Source organism: Diospyros lotus, chromosome 2 (genome assembly GCF_014633365.1).
Source record: "Diospyros lotus cultivar Yz01 chromosome 2, ASM1463336v1, whole genome shotgun sequence".
In the NCBI taxonomy this organism is placed as follows: domain Eukaryota; kingdom Viridiplantae; phylum Streptophyta; class Magnoliopsida; order Ericales; family Ebenaceae; genus Diospyros; species Diospyros lotus.
In genome coordinates this window covers 24893903-24911890 of record NC_068339.1, presented here as the reverse complement: position 1 = coordinate 24911890, position 17988 = coordinate 24893903, and the positions used below count along the sequence as shown (strand labels likewise).

Sequence of the window (17988 nt, the reverse complement as noted above, 5' to 3'; positions counted from 1 at the left end):
GTCGACATACCTTCTCAAGGGTTCTTGCAATCTTTTATGTCGTGTGAATTTTCCCTATCTCTTCTACTTCTTTAGTCTTTTAAAGCCTCATCCAAGTGGCTAGGGGAACACCGTAGTGACTGCTCCTTGAAATTCTTACCCAACTGAAATTCTTTTGGATGTTGTAAGAAAATGTTATTTCTTCTTACATCATTCTCTTCTTTAGTTGGGTTTTTTCTCCCCAATCATTTGGGATGACCTCATTCTATTGAAGAATCCTCAAATTTTATGCTTTTTTAGGGTCCTTGCTTTTTATAACCCATCGGTCCTTCTGACTCCTTTTGTCTTAGACAATAATCCCTGGATCATGTTCGTGCATTCGTGCACTTTTGATGTTAGGTTAACCTCAGATCATTCTTGCAATTTCACGTATTGAATTTCTATGTGGTTCTCATGCTTCATACGCTCCAAATTCTAGGCTTGTGTTTGTTTCTCTGTATAACATGTTAACATCTCACATAATATATAAATTTTTTGTAGTTTTAGTTTTTGAATCATAAATCATTAAAAACTTTTATCACTAACACTTTGCTTTCGCTTAAAAGGGGGTGTCGAGCTTGGTCCCTCGTCCTTTGTGAATGATGGACAGGCATTATGCATGCACCCCGGCTCTTTGTTGACAATACACCCTAAATCACCCTTGTGCTTCTACATTTTTTGTTTCAATCTGTTCTCATGCATTTTGCTCTCTTAACTCTAGGTTATGCTTGATCCTTCTTACGCATCTACCGTTTTCTTATTTTGGGTTATCTTAGATCTTTTTTATGCTTTAGCATTTTAATTTTTACCCATTCTCATGCATTTTGCACTCCTAGTCTTAGGTTTTTCCTTTATCATTATAGCAATTCTTGAATTTTTTTAATTCTTGGATCCTTCTTCTGATTTCACTTTTTAGTTTTTAGACCATTCTTACGCCTTTGCGCTTCAGCTTTAGGTTATTCTCATGCTTTTGCGCTTCTATTTGCATTTTGATTTTTGGACCATTCTCACATTTTTGTGCTTCGATTTTTAAACCAATCTCACTTTTTTTCATTTCAATTTTTAGACCGTTCTAACACTTTTTCACTTCGATTTTTAACTGTTCTCACGTTTTTGAGCTTTTTGGGCCATTCTCACACTTTTGCATTTCGATTTTTGAATATTTCTCATGCTTCCAGGCTTTGGTTTCTAGATAATGAGCCCTAGATCATTCTCATATATTCCACACTTCGATACTAGGTTTTTAATTGATAAGCCCTAGATCGTTCTCGCATATTCTATGCTACGATACTAGGCTTCATTTTTCTTATTTTTTTACTGGAGTTTTGGCTCTTTTTAATGCATTCATTGTCCTAAATAAAAAAATACACAGAAAGAGACTACAACAAGATGTAAGTTACGTTATTCATGCATCATTGAATGACATATATAATTGTTAGGACATTTAATTCTCCCTATGATACTTTCCCAAAGCAGGCATATGGATTCTTAATTCTTTTGTGTGATTTCGGTTTGAGAGATAAAACATGCTTCTTGAAGAAGCTTTTGTTCTTTCATTGCTCTTCTTATCTTGAATTATGCCCTTGTCCTCCAAGGTAGTCCACAAAATCTTCCAGTTCCTCTTCCTGCAGCAAAGCTTCTATTTGATTCTTCAAGTCTTAGCATTTCTCAGTAGAGCCATCATGAGTACTATGGAACTGGCAAAAGGCATTCATTTTCCTCCTCATAAGCTTGTCAGTCTTCTTGGGGAATTTAATGAGGCCTAATCCTTCAATAGCTTCCAAGATATTGGAATGTGACTCATTGAGTAGGGTGTAATCCTTGAATTGGAGTTGAGCAGTATCATCATGTCTTGTGGATTTCTCTTTCCCCTGGCTTTCCCCTTCATCGGAGTCTTTTCCTTTCCTTTTTTGGTCCCTATCTTTTTCACTCCAACTGTCCTTATCACCACAGCTTGGAATATGTATTTGTTAGACCTTACTAATAAGTTAACCAAGGTTGTTGGCTAATCAAGGTCTAAGGATTCTTGTACTGGTATCGATGTCGTCCCTTGGAGCATTTCAGCAGTTGCCACACCAATTTGTAGATCTTGTACCTCCAATGTTGCATTTCTAAAATGATTAACATATTGTCTGAGGGTTTATTTGCTACCTTGTCGAATACTAAGTAGATAGGTGCAGTCCTTTTTGTGGTCGTTAACAATGAAAGCAATGATGAATTATGCACTCAATAAGTCGAAGGAGGAGATAAATCCTTTAGTAAGGCCATTATACCAAGTGTAAGCATGATTTGTCAAGGTAGGAGGAAAAGCCTGACATATGATTGCATCATACCATGCATGAAACAACGTCAGGGACCCGTAGTTTTGAATGTGATCATGAGGGTTGCCCCTGCCTAAATATGGAAATGGCTGTTGCATTTTAAATTTTCCTAGTAGGGATCTTGTTGTAACATACCCTCCAGGATATTTTTCCAGAGGGCCTCAAGGGGAGTTCTCCTCAGAATAACCAGTCCAAATTCGGGAGAATGCCTTCTCCCTAAAAGGTCTTTGGGGCCCCATTCCCTAAAGACTTGAGTAGCCTTCCAAAGACTCTTCGAGGGTCAGTTCCCTGAAGACTTAGGTAGGCTTCAGAAGACCATTCGGGGACCAGCTTTCTCGAAGGCCTAGACAGTCTTCCAAAGAACCTTAAAGGATTAGCTTCCCTAAAGGCTTGGTCCTCTCAAGGCCTAACCCAAGGACAGTCGAACACCCTCATCTGAAGTGTTGTGCCACATGCCCTATGCTTGTGTGCTATGTGTCCTAGTCCTTCGACGGGTATAAATACCCCTTAAAGCCTTGTCTTTTGGATCCTTCTGGGCGAATTCGAAGACCCCCCCTCCAACTCTTCCGCATGCAGCCTTCTGAAGGACTTCTAATGTTCGAGAGACACCATTCGAGATTCATCTGCATTGCACCTACAACATTTAGTAGCATAACCATATCTGACTTAAGTATTAGAGGGCCTATACTGAAGAGATCCCTGCGTGCCTTTTGACTATCCATTGTCTTGCAATTTGGAAGCCCTTTCCACTGTCTTCGAAGGACCCTTTCGCAGCACCTCCCACTCAAAAACCCTTCTCCTTCCAAGGTCGACCTTTTGCAGGTACCTTTCAGATGACCTCTTTCGTGCAAACCATGCTCTTCTGCATGGCCCTAATGACTTTCTACTAAGCTTCCTCAAAACAAACAAGTTTTGATTGTTGTATTACAATAACAACAGATCTATCCATTATGCCCAAGGCAAATGGGATCCTCCTCCGAGGCAGGCAATAGCTTTTTATATTCTAGAACCCCTTCAATCATACTTCTCATGTCCATCGTTTCTTGGGCACTGAACATTAGTGGGTTATCATATTTATTGTTTCTTCCAGATAGGCCTTTTGTCAAACTTTGGTTTTCATCTGTGGATGTGCTTACCACAATTTCTTGGTGTTTCCCTTTTCAATGGCTTCACTTATCATCTCTTAGACTTCAACAGTCCTCATTTCTTTTCTAGTTTTGATCTTTGGGAAAAGGAGAAGCCCATGAGTGGGTCCTTTATGGAGGAGACCTTGATTGATTTCTTCAATAAGGGGAGGATTAAGATTGAGTCTCCGAGGTTGGCTCCCGATAAGAACTGTCTTCTGGTGCCCCTTGCAAGGTCCCTAGTGGTGGAGCGATTTTGAAAAAAACTTCCTTGCGATAGATGGAAACACACTGTGGGGGACCATGTTTTGCAATATCCCGACCATAAAGGATGATGAGTTACATACCATAATCCATAAGAGGGTTATGATTAATTAAGTCTAGATTGACACATAAGTTACTACCTTTGATTAGTATGAAATATTAATGATAAAGGATGATGAGTCACATACCATAATTCATATGATGGATATGGTAGATATGCAGATAGGTGTTAGTTGAACATTAACTGAATGTGACACAAGTGATATAAATCATATGGCTGGAGGATCTATGATATGTCACTGATTTCAATGTGTTACTAGTTCTTAGATTGGAGGTAACACAATCGTCTTGTATGTTAGTGCTTGAGATTTGTCTTAGCTAAGAATCATTTAGTTACTAGGTGAGAGATGCATTATGTGGTCTCTGTGCAGTAACTTATGGAGGCAAGTGATTGCTAATAGAATCCATTGTCCTCCACTGTGAGGTGAACACCCTATGCGATCAATGGTGGCTGTGGTTGTATAAACCCCTAGCCAATGTGCATATGATTGGAAAGTTGTTTCCAATATCTGAAGGAGTTCTGATGTGTCATCTCAATCACACCACACTAGATCTTGGCATAGTTATCGAGTTAGTGAGTTTGATCAGTCATTGACTTTCACTTGATCGAGATGTTGATCGATTGAGGGATTATAATACACAAGAATCGAAAGCCCAAATAGATTCTTTTTGAAGTGAGACTTCATTGCTGGTAGAATCATCCTGACATAATACTAGTTGTCACTTAGAGTCTTTTGAGGAGATTGAGAGATGCTCGTTATAAACCAAAGTGTTTGGTCGACCTCAAAGAGTTCGATGTGTTTTGATTGCTACTTAATGGAACCTAGAAGGTCACACGCATATCCGAGTGTAATGGTTAACTAAGTGGTGAAAACTATAATTGATGATCGTCATTAACTATTAATGATGTCATCACTAAAAGTTAACAAATCTTGTTTAAATTAACCAGAGCAAATGTCAAGAGTAGGTAGGCAAGTCGTTAAGAGTTAATAGGGGCCTTAGTTTCATTATGAGATAATAAAAGGGCTATTAAGTGTTAATGGCGGGCCTAGATGCAAATTTGTAAAAATTGGTACAAGAGACAATTTCAATCGATTGGCTCTTAGGTTTGGTCAATCGAACTATGGCAGAATTGGTTGACCGTCTCCTCAAAAACATTCGATAGTTTCTTACACTGAGAGTCGCTTTTGGCATAGTCTCTTGTTGTTTCTGCAATGGTTTTTAGACGTGTGGCTGAGGAAGGATGACAGAAGGATGATGGGGAGGACGACGTGCGTCCAACACGCCTCTCCCCTGTCCCCTTTGTCTCTATCCTTGTCATTTGTCCGATTTGGGGCGTTTTAGGGTTTGAGGGTTAATATATAAGGCAATATGAAAAGAAATGCTTAAGCATTGGCCATTTGCATTTGATGCTCCATTCTCTCTCGGTTGTGAGCATTTTTCTTCTCTTCCAAAGCCTTTCAATCCGTTCTTGACCCAGCTCCCATTTGCTCATTTTATTATTCATTTCCTAAAGTAGCAATCCAATCCAAGATAGAAAGTCGAATTGGATTTATAACCCATTTCTTCTAAACCCAACAGCTTCATCTTCTTGCAAACAGCTTGGTTAGCACATAAGCTAGCTTGCAAGACTCAGCCTTTACCTAGAGCGTGGACTGACTAAGGCTTTTGTATTTTTTAGGGTCAGATTAGTCATCCAAAATTTGAAGGGAATAGTTGGACTACTCAAAGGTGTTATTCGGTGAGGAGCGGGAGTTGTATCAGGTTAACTTCCAACCACTTCATCAGTAACGAAACTCTCCATTATTGAGGTATACATTTCTACCACCCTATGGAATGGTTTTGTTTTGCATTGCATATGATTGTTGATACTGGGTTTCACAAGGTTATTGTATATTCATTTCTGTTGCGTTTATCATATGTTTTCAAAAATGTTTTGAAAATGGTAAAACCCTTACATTGATACTCCAATAGTTGGCGTTTCCTTAATGTATTATGGGTAATTGGTATTTAAGGTTTAGAGTTTAAAATAATGGTACCTATACTCAAAAAACAAAAGCAAATTCAAATGCTAGTAATGGATCGGTATACATGCTTGGAAAGAAAAAGAAATGGATAAGCCTTGGAGTTAGAAATGTCAACTACTATCGGGGGCCTGGCTGTGAAACTGAAACTTCATTAATGGAGGATAGTTGAGATTGGTCATGCAAATGGCTAGCCTCCATGAGAAATGCAGGCCTTGTAGGTGTCGGCAGGTTGGTGCTGAAGCTATTGAGCATGAGAACAATCGAAGCCATTGTTGGTCTCCTGGCCGCATTCTCTTGCACACAGAGCAGCCCAATGTGGATGCACCTAAGCATGTCTGCCTCTGAGCCCCCTCTTATTGCTCCATCAATCAGCATTGAGGCTTTCCCCTCTCTCCATTTTTTCCATGCCTGCAACATTTGTTTAGAGGTCATTTAATAAACAACGGGATTTTGTTATTGTTTACGTAAGTCGAGTCAAATTGAGTCCCTGGACCCAATAGTCTAACTTAGATCAAATCCGATGTTGACTAGGTCAAAGAAATTAGAGATCCAGATTGAACAAGTTGAGAAGAATAACACAAACCAAACTGAACTAATCACTTGGATTCAAGTTAGTTTTTGGGTTTACTTAGATCCTGAGCACCTTTACTGGGTTGTGCCATACAAATAGAAAATTTATATGCAAAAATTCATATTGAGTGAAAATAAGGTCATTTATCCAAAATTTAGCAAACTAACATAGCTTATGAGATGCTCGGCAGACTCCGGGTTGCTGCAATCCTTGTTCTTCAAGCCAGTGATGATCTCAAGGATTATGACACCGAAACTAAAAACATCAGTCTTAATGGAGAATTGACCGTATTTTGCGTACTCCGGAGGCATGTAGCCCCTGCATGACAATCATCAAGTCAACTGAGTGAGTTATGGTGCTTAATTATAGAGTATTTGCATTTAATTGCTAATTGGAGTCATTGATTCTGCTTACAAGGTCCCAGCAATTCTTTTAGTATTGCCTTTGCTCATCTCAGCAGCAAACAACCTTGCCATGCCAAAATCTGAGATTTTGGCGTTCATCTCACTGTCTAGCAAAACATTACCAGCTTTGAGATCATGGTGGATAATCTTGAGCTGAGAGTCTTGGTGAAAATAGAGAATTCCTCGTGCAATGCCAACTATGATCTTGTGACGTGTTTCCCAACTTAGTAACAGCCGCTTGATTGGATCTACAAACATATTCACTCGAGTCACAACTAAATTAATCGTCGACTATGATATTAATGTGCGATTGATTGTAAATTGACCTGACAATTGATGTTGACATAAACAAAAAGGGGATTAATAGGTGATATAGTTATACCAAAAATGAAGCGATCAAGACTAGCATTGGGCAGCAACTCGTAGATGAGAAGCCTCTCTTTGTTGTGCAGGCAGAAGCCGAGGAGCCTTACTAAATTCTTGTGTTGGAGATTGGCCATTAGAACAATCTCATTCTTGAATTGTGCTTCGCCTTGTTCAGAATGACTGGCCAATCGTTTAACGGCTACTTCTTGTCCATTTGCTAGCCTTGCCTGTTCAACATGAATCGATCAGTTTCCTCCATTTGGGCCTTAATTGTGGCTAAAATGGCTACGAGAATGGTGTTAACACGATCGAGATTGATGTTCTGTTACCTTGTATACAGGACCAAATCCACCCTCTCCAAGCTTGTTGGCGTTGGAGAAGTCATTCGTTGCCACCCTTATTGAGTCGAAGTCGTATTGCAACGAATCCACATTTTCAGAATCATCCCCACCTTCCAAGAAATTAGATTGTTAACTAAACAAACTGAAAGAGGACATTTGAGCCTGTGATAGTACTACTAACTTTGTAGTCGAACATCTTGTAGAAATATATAAACATTAAATTGCCTTTCTTAGAGATGAATACATAGAGTAAAGTTCTATTTTCCTGAAATAGAAATTAAGTTCAAAATTCTTCTATTATAGATTGAATATGTACCAGCATGATTCACACTGCCCTGTCTCGACTGGCTAAACAATTTTGTAGCAGCTCTTAACCAAGCCATGGTTTTCGGTGAACCAGATCGTCGGCCCCTTCCTGCAACTACCACAATGACAAGTAAGATGAATACGCAAAATGTAACACTAAAATAGACACACTTGTTGAACAAGACTCTCCGCTTCATAAGAATTGGGATGAAAGTTCTCAAGAATAAACAAGAAAAATTATCAAGACAACAAGAATACCGTTAACGATAAAAAGAATAACTCACTGTTGACTGCAGATTCTTTTTTCCACATATAGAAAAAGCCACAAGCGAGGGTGATAAGTATCAAACAGATACTCGTCAGAACAACAACAACGATGATAGCAATCCGCAATGTGTTTGTACTGTTTTTCTCGCCCTGCCAGAATAATCTTTGTTATAAGATTGATTAAGCTGTGAAATTTTCTTCTCTTTTTTTCCTTCATTATCTCGCTAGTTTGTGTAATAAACTACTAAGGAATCTTATCCCCATTTATCATGATAAAACAGTGTTTAATCACTTGCATGATCAATTACATTTTTTTGTTTTATTTTTAAATAACGGTGTCAGTCGGGCATCGAGGTAATACTAGCTAGTTGGTGATAGTCTTATTAATCCGTTTACTTTTTAAATCCAACTAGCTAGCAATTAATAGTGAGAATCACACATTAACCTAAGGAGATGCGTTTTAGCTTTGGGCTCACCCTTAATTACAAATCTTCGTACTTAGCACTAAACCGGGGTGTTAATCAGTTGCATGTTTGATAATGGGCTTACCTTCCCTGGCGGCGGTGGCGTTTGATGAGGAGGCGGGACCGGAGCAGAAGCAACCGCAGGGGGCGGCGCCAGGGAAATATCATAAGCTGTAGATTCATAGAACGGCCTCAAATCATACTCAAAAATACAACTGGGACTAAGAATATTATTTGCTGTCGCCCTCCTACTGCATTTTCGGTAGTACTGTACAGCTCCTCTTAAACATTTATCGCAGTCGGCCGACGACAAATCCGGCGTACACTGCATAAGACCATAGATATTATCATCATACACCGTGAAGTTCGTCTTCCCCGTCGCAAACTTGAGCTTGGAAAAACCCTTCGAAGCCTTGATCACAAGGCGGTCAACCAAATCATCGATGGCCCGCTGAAACTCGTCCACGACGTCGTTGGAGATGTTGTTTGTATTATACACGCAAATCTTCGGGTAGTCAGACATTCCCCTGAAAAACGACTTGTCGGAATACCTCACAGTGCAGCGATCAGGGTCTCCCCAATCCACATCTTCCGTCTTGCTCGCGCAATTCTCGATGATGTTTCGGCTCGAGGTGTCGATGCAGTTGAAGCATCGGTCAGTTGGAAAGTCTCCGCGGCAGAGTCCGAGAGCGTAGACGGTGGCGTTGTCCTTCCCGAGGGTGTTGAAGTAAAAGCCACCGTTGGCCGAGACGTTGGAGGCGAGAGAAGAGAGTATTTGGCGGCAGTTTTGGGAGAAGGTGTTGTTGGCTGTGAAGTTGTCTGCGCCGAAAGACATCTGAGCAGTGTTGAAGGGAATAACGATCAAAAGGATGGAAGAGATGAGGAAGATGAACAAAGTTGAAATCGCCATAATTGCAGAGGTTGAATCCTGGAACATGATGAACCGAATTATTAAGGGAGATGAGGTTGCTGACCTAGGACTTGACAATCATGGACAGGGTCAGATTCTTGCACAAGTTGACGGTTTACGTGTCATTCGAGTTGGGGGAGAGACATTGTAAGATGAAATTGTAAACATTTTTCACGAATTATCAAATAATTTTTAAAAAATTGTATGCACTTCTAAGACCCATTAGAAGTGTTTATAGTTTCAAAAAATAAATGGATAACTTTGTGACACAATCATTCAATCTATAAACTCCACGTGTAACTAAATTATCACAGAATATAACGTCCTTGCCTCCTACTTCGAAGACTTGTCCACCAGCATATAAAGAAAGGCTTGACCGAGACGCGAGTAAGGACCTCTGGACTAGAACATCCGCGTGCAGGTAAACGCGTGTGCACAAGGATCCCTCGACCAGAACATCCGCGTGCAGGTGAACGCGTGTGCACGGAAAAATCAATAATTGAAAATTGATTTATCGTTAAACATTTTAATGGTGAAATTTTTTCTGTCGTCATCCGTAATTATTACCTTTACAAATAAAAGTATTTAACGACATAAATGATAATTAACATTCATTAATTATATTAATAATTGTATAATTTCTATTATTAAAAATAATTATCAACGATCGAATCATAACTTAATAACGGTAATATTTTTCATCATTAATAGTGTTGTGATTTGTGATTCAAAATTACATGATAATGCTGAAGTTTATATATCATTTCATGTGCATTTGGTTTTCATTTGCATGTTATTACTGTGTTATTTGGCCGTGTCTTATATCAGCTATTGATTTCATTTTAATGATGATCGTGCTGCTTATATTTATTAGTCTCGATATATAAGGGTTGCTGTCAAACCCTAATCATCACTTTTTGCCATTAAGAAATCCTAAATCAAATGAGAGAGATATGACACAACTCGTGAATCCTCCAATCAATAAGAACACTCAATGTATTGCTCTATTTTTGGTTCAAATCACTTAGTCATGGGAGGTAATGTTAAGATATAGTGGTGGGTATTGTATTTACATGATTTTAATGCAGCTTGTACTCGATTTTGTATTCTATCTTCTTGATGTAATACAGTAAATGTTATATTTTTTGTTGATTTGGTGTAATCATGTTATACTCTATTTGATATAGTGGATTGACTAGGGGCAAAAAACCCTACCGTGATTAGGATCCATTTACGGATTTGAACACGTATATCGTGTGTTCTGGCTTGTGTTGTGTTCTTAGTGCGATTGGCTTATTTTCGATTCGATTTCTTGGCTTGGTTCTTGGTTTCATTTTTTGGATGATTGTATTGATTGTGGAACTAACAAATAGTATGAACAATTAACGATTTTATGATTTATGTCACTAAAAATAGCTATTTTACTATCAAAATACAAACTAATAACGATAATATTTTCTATCGTTAATAATGTAGACAATTAACGACTATAATTTTTGTCTTTAAAAAAAAAATTATTAAGTTATCAAAATTCAAATCAATGACGACAATATTTCTCGTCATTAATAGTGTGAAAACGACAACTAGTCATCAATAAGAAGAATATTTTGTTTTAATATAAATCACCAAACCTATATATTATTATCCATATCAAATTGGAATAAAATTCATATAAAATTAAACTTGTCATTCAAATTACACCAAAGTAATATATGTTCAACCATAGAAACATCATTATCCGTTAGCATTTACACACCAAAAATGGCATCTAAGTGTTAATTACTAATAAGTTACACCAAAAACGATGTTCAACTAAAAGCAATACTTTAATAATTGTATATGTAGGACCCCGACCCAGGTCCCCCAAACTAGCCATAGAACCCGAGCAGGTGCCTCGAATAATGAATACAAAACTTGTCATGCATGCACCTCACATTCAAATATACCTGATCATGAATCTGAAAAAAAAAAAATGAAACAAAATCCAAAACACGGCATGCATAACAAAACACCACAGGCCCAACAAGGTTACATTTACAATCCCTGGCCAAAGACAAATCCAAACCAAAAAACAAACCACAACCCGCCATAGAAGACGTCATAATCCCCAAAGTCTCAAAGTACAAAAAGGCATAAGATAAAGCTAACTCGACCTGCCCTGTACACCATCTACGAAGTTCAACTTCATTGGGACCATTCCCAATCTTACCCTTGCCCTTACCTAGAATAAAGAGAAACAAATGAGTGAGTCACAAGACTCAACAAGCTCATACAAAAGGACCGGACAACAAGAATAAGCACTATAGAGTACCCTGCACCTAACATACAGTATCCATGCAAAGCATGTCCATGTCAACAAACAAATGTCAGGTATCTCGTGCATAAAAGAAATGCGTACATACAGGGTCTTGGGGCCCACAAAAGAAAACAATGGCGCCCAAACCCATGATATATACCTGAGTGAGCCAGTGCAGACTAAACTTGCAACCTGTAAAGAAAACCTCAAGTGGGAGCGACCTCACCGAGTCACAACACGCTAACCCAAAAGAACTCGCATGTGTGGAAATATAACCAGTGCGATGTACCTAACACTGTCACAGCTGTGGTCTCAGTCTCAATCAAAAGCCGGCATCAAACAACAAGTAAATGCACACATATAAAATGCAGTGGCACATGGGCAGAAACCTGATATAAGGCCCCCATAAAATCAAGCATCAAGTCATGCTCGCCCACATAGGCAAATACACTCAATGCAGTGCTCATGACTAGCTAACTATTGGATAAAATAAACAGTAATGTATGCACATGGCCAAACATTCAGTCACATGAGTCCCACAATGGATACAGCCCAAATCCTGACACACAATACCTTGATATGCAAGATGTCAAAAGGTGGGTGACTGACAGTATTAGCTGCCCTGGCTCGTCTGTGGTCAGTCATGATAGTCGATAGTTGGGCCCATATCACCAACCATCATCTACCAGGACGCAACGGTCTACAATCAGTAGCTTATAACTTGTCACCATAATAGACCGCCCTCTCCGAGGGAGAACATGACCACACCTAGAGACTTGGCTAACCCTGAAACCATACTCGACCCTAGGTTGGATACTACCCCGATGATAACCTACCTTTATTTCGCTTGGAAAGTAGAGAGTGAACAAGGTCTCTAGAAACTCAACCAAGATACGTTGAATACACTTACAACAGCCCCAATTATCTTATAAAATTATACTTTTATATTATAATAACTCATTGAGATAACACCTATACTACATATCTATAATTAAAGCATTATTCATAATTAAATATAAAATTAACGAATTAAGATATATAATACTAGTATCATTTACTAGTATTATAACATATAATAATAACTGTAAATTAACAAATATATATATATAGTTACTAGTATTAATTACTAAAATTACTTACTTATTTTTACACAATTTTATATATATATATATATTTATGTAACCCCCTTAAACATCCAATGAACTAGGGGGAGTTGTCTGCCACTTCCGTCTTCACACAACCATTACAATGTCATGTATAAATATATATTTATATATATATCAAGTCCCTTCTCCAACGAGTAGTAATTAACTAGGATTCTAAACTTGAGTAAACTATTAATTATATACTATTAAGGAACACCAATAGGCATCATATATATATATATATAAGTAAATATATATATATATAAGTAAATATATATATATATATATATCAATCCAATCTCTCCCCTAGTGATCACACCCAGTGACCACACCCATTATTTATCTTAAACCTCCCCCAGTGAACACACACGCACGCACACAACATCTCACAGAGATACTCACTCACACACCCTGTGGACTCACGACCAAAGGCCATTTTTCACAACTCACTATCCAAACTTAAACACGCACACAGCAAAGTCCCTCACCCACAGTCACGTTGCTGCCCACTGGTACTTATATAGATATATATATACTTGCACTCCCCAGCCATGGTAGCCACCAGAGAACCTATTGGAACTCCCATTCCCAACTACCAAACACCTTAGCATACCTCACAATCACTTGCATGAAGGCCACAGGGACCATATATACATACGTATTTAACCACCGATACCCACTGCTACACGAAGATATATATATATATATATAACCACTGCTATATAAAACGACTAACAACAAGAGGGAGGAGGCAGGCTGCGAAGAGGAAGAACAAAGAGGCTTGGAAATCAAAGATAACTAGAAGGAGAAGAACTTGCACACTAGAGGAACATGAGAGGAGAGCTTGCCTGGAAATTTCTTCTTCTTCTTCTTCTTCCTCTTCCTCTTCCTCTTCCCTATTCCTCGTTGCTTTTTCTTCTTCGTCACACTCAGCCGAACACTCTCCTTTCTCTCCAACTGTCACCGACTTTATAGTTAGGGTTGGCAATGGTTCGGTTTGGTTTTGATTTTTGTCAAAATTATAACCAAACCAAACTTAAATTACTAAAACTAAAACCAAACCATTACCCATTTGATTTTAAAAATTTAAAACCATAACCAAACCATTCGATTTTGGTTCAGTTTCGATTTAACCATGGTTTTTTAGTTTAATTCATATCAACAAACAAAAACAAATAGCATTCATAAATTTTTTTGATAATTTCACAACAAACAAAGATAAATTCTAATAAAGTTACCTTATTCTTGCATAAAGTTACAAAACTTATTGGATATAAAATCACATTTCCAAACCTACAATTGTTAAGATCAATAAATTAATATGTGCATAATTAAATTGTAATTTAAGCTAAAAAAAATTAGCTACAAAAGTTAATACCTTCATCAACAACATTAATATATTCTTCGTAAATTGATGCATATCCATCTGAAATGAATGAGCCAACTCCATCTAACAAAATTATAAATATAAAAAATAAATTAATATGAAGAGAGATGAGGCAGAGAGCGAGAGGCAGGGAGGGTGAGAGAGATCGAGGGCGAGCGAGAGCAAGAGGGGCTGTAACAGCCCACTTTCTCGGGCGTGTTATACCTTAGGAAAATTAGGTCTTATTATTATTATTATTATTATTATTATTATTATTATTATTATTTTTATCTTTACATTATCCCGAAATTCCCTAAGGCCTATCTAGTGTTTAATTTACACACCAGAGATAAATACGATTTACAAAGCGGAAGCTAAATCGAACTTGCTCATACTAGACATGACATTCATTACAAAGTTAATTCATAAGCGTCTGACAATAAATACAATGTACATAATTCTTAAACTACTCATATTACAACATAACATGGTACATTTACTCGCCTCTCGACGTCTCGCGTCACTACATCTCACCAATCTCGGAATCATCTCTGCAAGTCCCGACTGGAACGTTGAATGTTCCAGGGGCGAACCCAAGTTAGATTGTGAACCATCTAAGTAAGGGTACATAATGCTATGTCATGAGTGTATGTAATGTCTTTCATCGTAGGTGTCAACTGCACCCCTCATGCTACCTACCATTTTAGCGGCCACCTCTTTCGAAGCCGGGGTGTATGGGTGCACCCTTGGTAAGGCAGCGGTGCCAGTTCGTACCCCCTACGGCCTCATATGCGTGTGATCGATGATATCAACGTGTATTTATGCATTTCATAGTCATGTATGCAGTCTACGTGATGGATACATATCAGGGCATGTCAATATGATGAAATCATTATCGAGGAAGTACCACTTACCTTCTAGAGCTTATCGGGTTACCTCAATATCCGTGTCTTGTCTCGATTTACGTGCCAACCTCAAAATTTGCGCGAGTCTCTTCAAATTCAGCCTCAAAGTATTCTAATCACCATAATTATTTAAATAAACATTAAAACCTATTTTTCCATAATTTCTGGCATTTTCTATAATTTTCTCTCTATTTCTTCCTATTTTCCTTCAATAATTCCAAATTAAATATTTCTAAAAATATTTTCTCAAATATCTCACTACAAAAATTCATAAAATAATATTCTTGAATTTCTGGAATTTTTAAAAAAATTTTACTCACCTTAACTTAGCATTTCGGATTTCCTCGATATGCGTGCCATATCCTTGAAACGCGTGCCCGGGCTGTTTTTCTCACCAAAATCTCTGGGATATCATTACATCTTCATTTCCTATTTTTCAGGATTTTTCTAGGACTTTTCAGCATTTTTCCCAATTTTCTTTTCTTTTTCTTCCTTTTCTTTTCTTTCTTTTTCTTTTCTATTTTTCTTTTTCTCTTTTCTTCTTACTGTTCATCTTCCTCCTTCCCTTCACGCACCTGCAACTTCTCTTCTTCATTTCTTTCTTTTCTTCTTTCTTTCTTTCTTCTTCTTCTTCCTTGCGCCTGCAACCGGCCAGCACCTGCGCCCGCCGCTGCCCACGAGCCGCCGCTGCCTTTGCCGACTGCTGGTGCCTCCCGACGGCCGAGCACCGGTCTCCGGCCTTGCTGAAAGCTGCTCGCGCAGCACCGCGGCTGCTGTAGCCGCACCCTCCGACTCTAGTACTCTGATCCGATCTCTCTCTCTCTCTCTAGCTTCCTCTCGGCCCTCGCTTTCTCTCTCGGTTGCGGCTTCCCATTTCTTACTTTCCTCCTTCTCTTCTCCTTCTATTTATAAGCGATCCTCCCCTCTCCTCATTGGCTGGCTGTCCCTCAATGCGTCTAAGACACTCCAACCCACGTTCCGTTTGCAGGGCATGGAGATTTGAAGTTTGGAGTGGCAAGGTATGGCCATTTGCGTTTAACAGAGGCCTCTGCCATGCGTGAACATATATATATATATTTATATATCATATATTACATTAATATATATAAAATTATGTATTAAATTCCAATTTTCTCATAATCTCACTTGAGAATTTTTTTTTATTGCAACCATGCCCTCAAACATCGATTAAATTTGCATTTTAATACTGCAAGGGCAAAATTAATAATCCAATTTTTAGTTGAAAAGGACGATTCCGCCCCAGTGTCCTTACCGAACTGTTGTTTAATCCTGAAACCACTGAAGGGTTGCTTATTACGTAAAACCGGAGTCCCCCTAGGGTTCCGTTGATTTTTCGGGAGTCTCCTACAACGATTCGGTTTTTCAGCCTAAATGGCAGTTGTATTTTAGCTGTACTGAAAACTGTTCCCGATCTGATTTCTTTCGATACCATAAATCCTATCTCGATACGCTCGTCGAGACCATATGATTTTCCTTAGATAATTTCACTCCGAGGCATTCCCTGCAGTCGATCCGGTACTTGTAACCAATTTTTCGGTATTCCAAACTTATTAAAATTACGTGGCAGCCTTATCTAAACATGGGGTATTACAGGGCCGAGCTCTAGTGAGAACAAGAGAGATCTAGCGAGGGTGAGTGAGAGCAAGAGAGATGCAGAAAGCGAGGGCGATTGGCGAGCTCGTGCGGAGGAGCAAGAGAAATGAGGCAGAAAGAGTGAGAGAGATTGAGGGCAAGCGAGAGTAGGGGTCGAGCCCTAGCGAGAGCAAGAGAGATCCAGCGAGGGCGAGCGAGAGCAAGAGACATGCAGAGAGCAAAGGCGGGGGCGGGCGGACGAGCAAGCGGCAACGAGGGTGAGAGAAAGTGAGAGCGAGGTTGAGAGAGGAAAGAGAAGAGGAAATGGGAGAAGGGTTTGCAAGCAAGGCAATTGGGCTGGGGTGGGCTAGCCTTAAGTGGGCTGGGCTCAGGTGGACGGGATTGTATATAATATATATTATATATACATATTATACATATTATATTATATATATAACATATTATATATATTCGGTCCGGTTCGGTTACCCACCATTCAGTTCGGTTTCGATTCGAGTTTTGGTTTGGTTTTAGTGAAAACCATAACCAAACCATACTCATTGAAACAGTGCTCGGTTTTTCCCAGAACCAGACCATTACCCAGTCAAACGGTTTTTAACCGCGTTGACCGGTTCAGTTTCGGTTCGGTTCTCCACGGTTTCGGTTGCAATTGCCATCCCTAACAAGAACAAAGAGGCTTGGAAATCAAAGATAACTAGAAGGAGAAGAACTTACACACTAGAGGAACATGAGAGGAGAGCTTGCTTGGAAATTTCTTCTTCTTCTTCTTCTTCTTCTTCTTCTTCTTCTTCCCTGTTCCTCGTTGCTTTTTCTTCTTCGTCACACTCAGCCGAACACTCTCCTTTCTCTCCAACTGTCACCGACTTTATAGCTGTGTGTATAATGAGGCTGCAGCAAATGGACTCTCCACCACCGCTGCCTTCCGGATAAATCTAACAATGTGGCCTGGGAATTCACCCAGCCATGCTTTGAGATACACACACGAACACACGCACTGCCTCTTCGTTTAAAGCTATTACACATAATACATATAATATTATAATAACTATAGATACTAGCTAATGATAATAATAAGAATAGTAATAATAATAATAAGAAGAAGAAGAAGAAGTAATAATATTAATAATAATACTAATAATAATTATAACGAGAATAATAATAACAGCAATAGCTGTTAGTGTAGGTGCTCTAGACCCAATCAGATTGGGCATGTTGTACA

The 17988-nt window shown here is 38.8% G+C and overlaps 2 protein-coding genes across 13 annotated transcripts in view; both read right to left on the bottom strand.

The window, feature by feature from the left end:
- Window positions 1–5761: 5761 nt before the first annotated feature.
- On the bottom strand, window positions 5762–9743 carry LOC127794046 (cysteine-rich receptor-like protein kinase 25). The gene is made up of 8 exons (XM_052324921.1): window positions 8619–9743; window positions 8087–8219; window positions 7813–7917; window positions 7485–7606; window positions 7172–7382; window positions 6800–7037; window positions 6553–6703; window positions 5762–6222 (listed from the first exon to the last, which is right to left on the bottom strand). The coding sequence occupies exons 1-8, from the start codon at window positions 9468–9470 to the stop codon at window positions 5932–5934; spliced, it is 2103 nt and encodes a 700-aa protein (XP_052180881.1). The 5' UTR covers window positions 9471–9743; the 3' UTR covers window positions 5762–5931.
- A 1381-nt stretch (window positions 9744–11124) lies between these two features.
- LOC127794047 (cysteine-rich repeat secretory protein 38-like) overlaps window positions 11125–17988 on the bottom strand; it is a 48070-nt gene continuing 41206 nt past the window's right edge. The window contains exons 4-5 of one of the 12 annotated variants that reach the window (XR_008021527.1): window positions 11900–12034; window positions 11125–11664 (exon numbers count right to left, since the gene is read on the bottom strand). Coding sequence is in view for 6 of the 12 variants with exons in the window: in XM_052324922.1 (XP_052180882.1) it covers window positions 11312–11664 (353 nt within the window). In the remaining 6 variants the exon portion in view is untranslated. Of the gene's footprint in view, window positions 11665–11899; window positions 12035–13732; window positions 13842–14618; window positions 14815–17413; window positions 17623–17988 lie in introns of those variants that run through there. The other 11 variants (XR_008021524.1, XM_052324925.1, XM_052324927.1 and 8 more) reach the window with 11 other exon arrangements.

Bases quoted from the DNA above. Each gene is read 5' to 3' on its own strand.
- LOC127794046 (XM_052324921.1), bottom strand. From the start codon at position 9,470: ATGTTCCAGGATTCAACCTCTGCAATTATGGCGATTTCAACTTTGTTC. The intron at 7,383-7,484 runs GTAACAGAACAT...CATGTTGAACAG, and splicing joins GATTTGGTCCTGTATACAAG to GCAAGGCTAGCAAATGGACA. The intron at 6,704-6,799 runs GTAAGCAGAATC...ATTGTCATGCAG, and splicing joins AAAAGAATTGCTGGGACCTT to GGGCTACATGCCTCCGGAGT.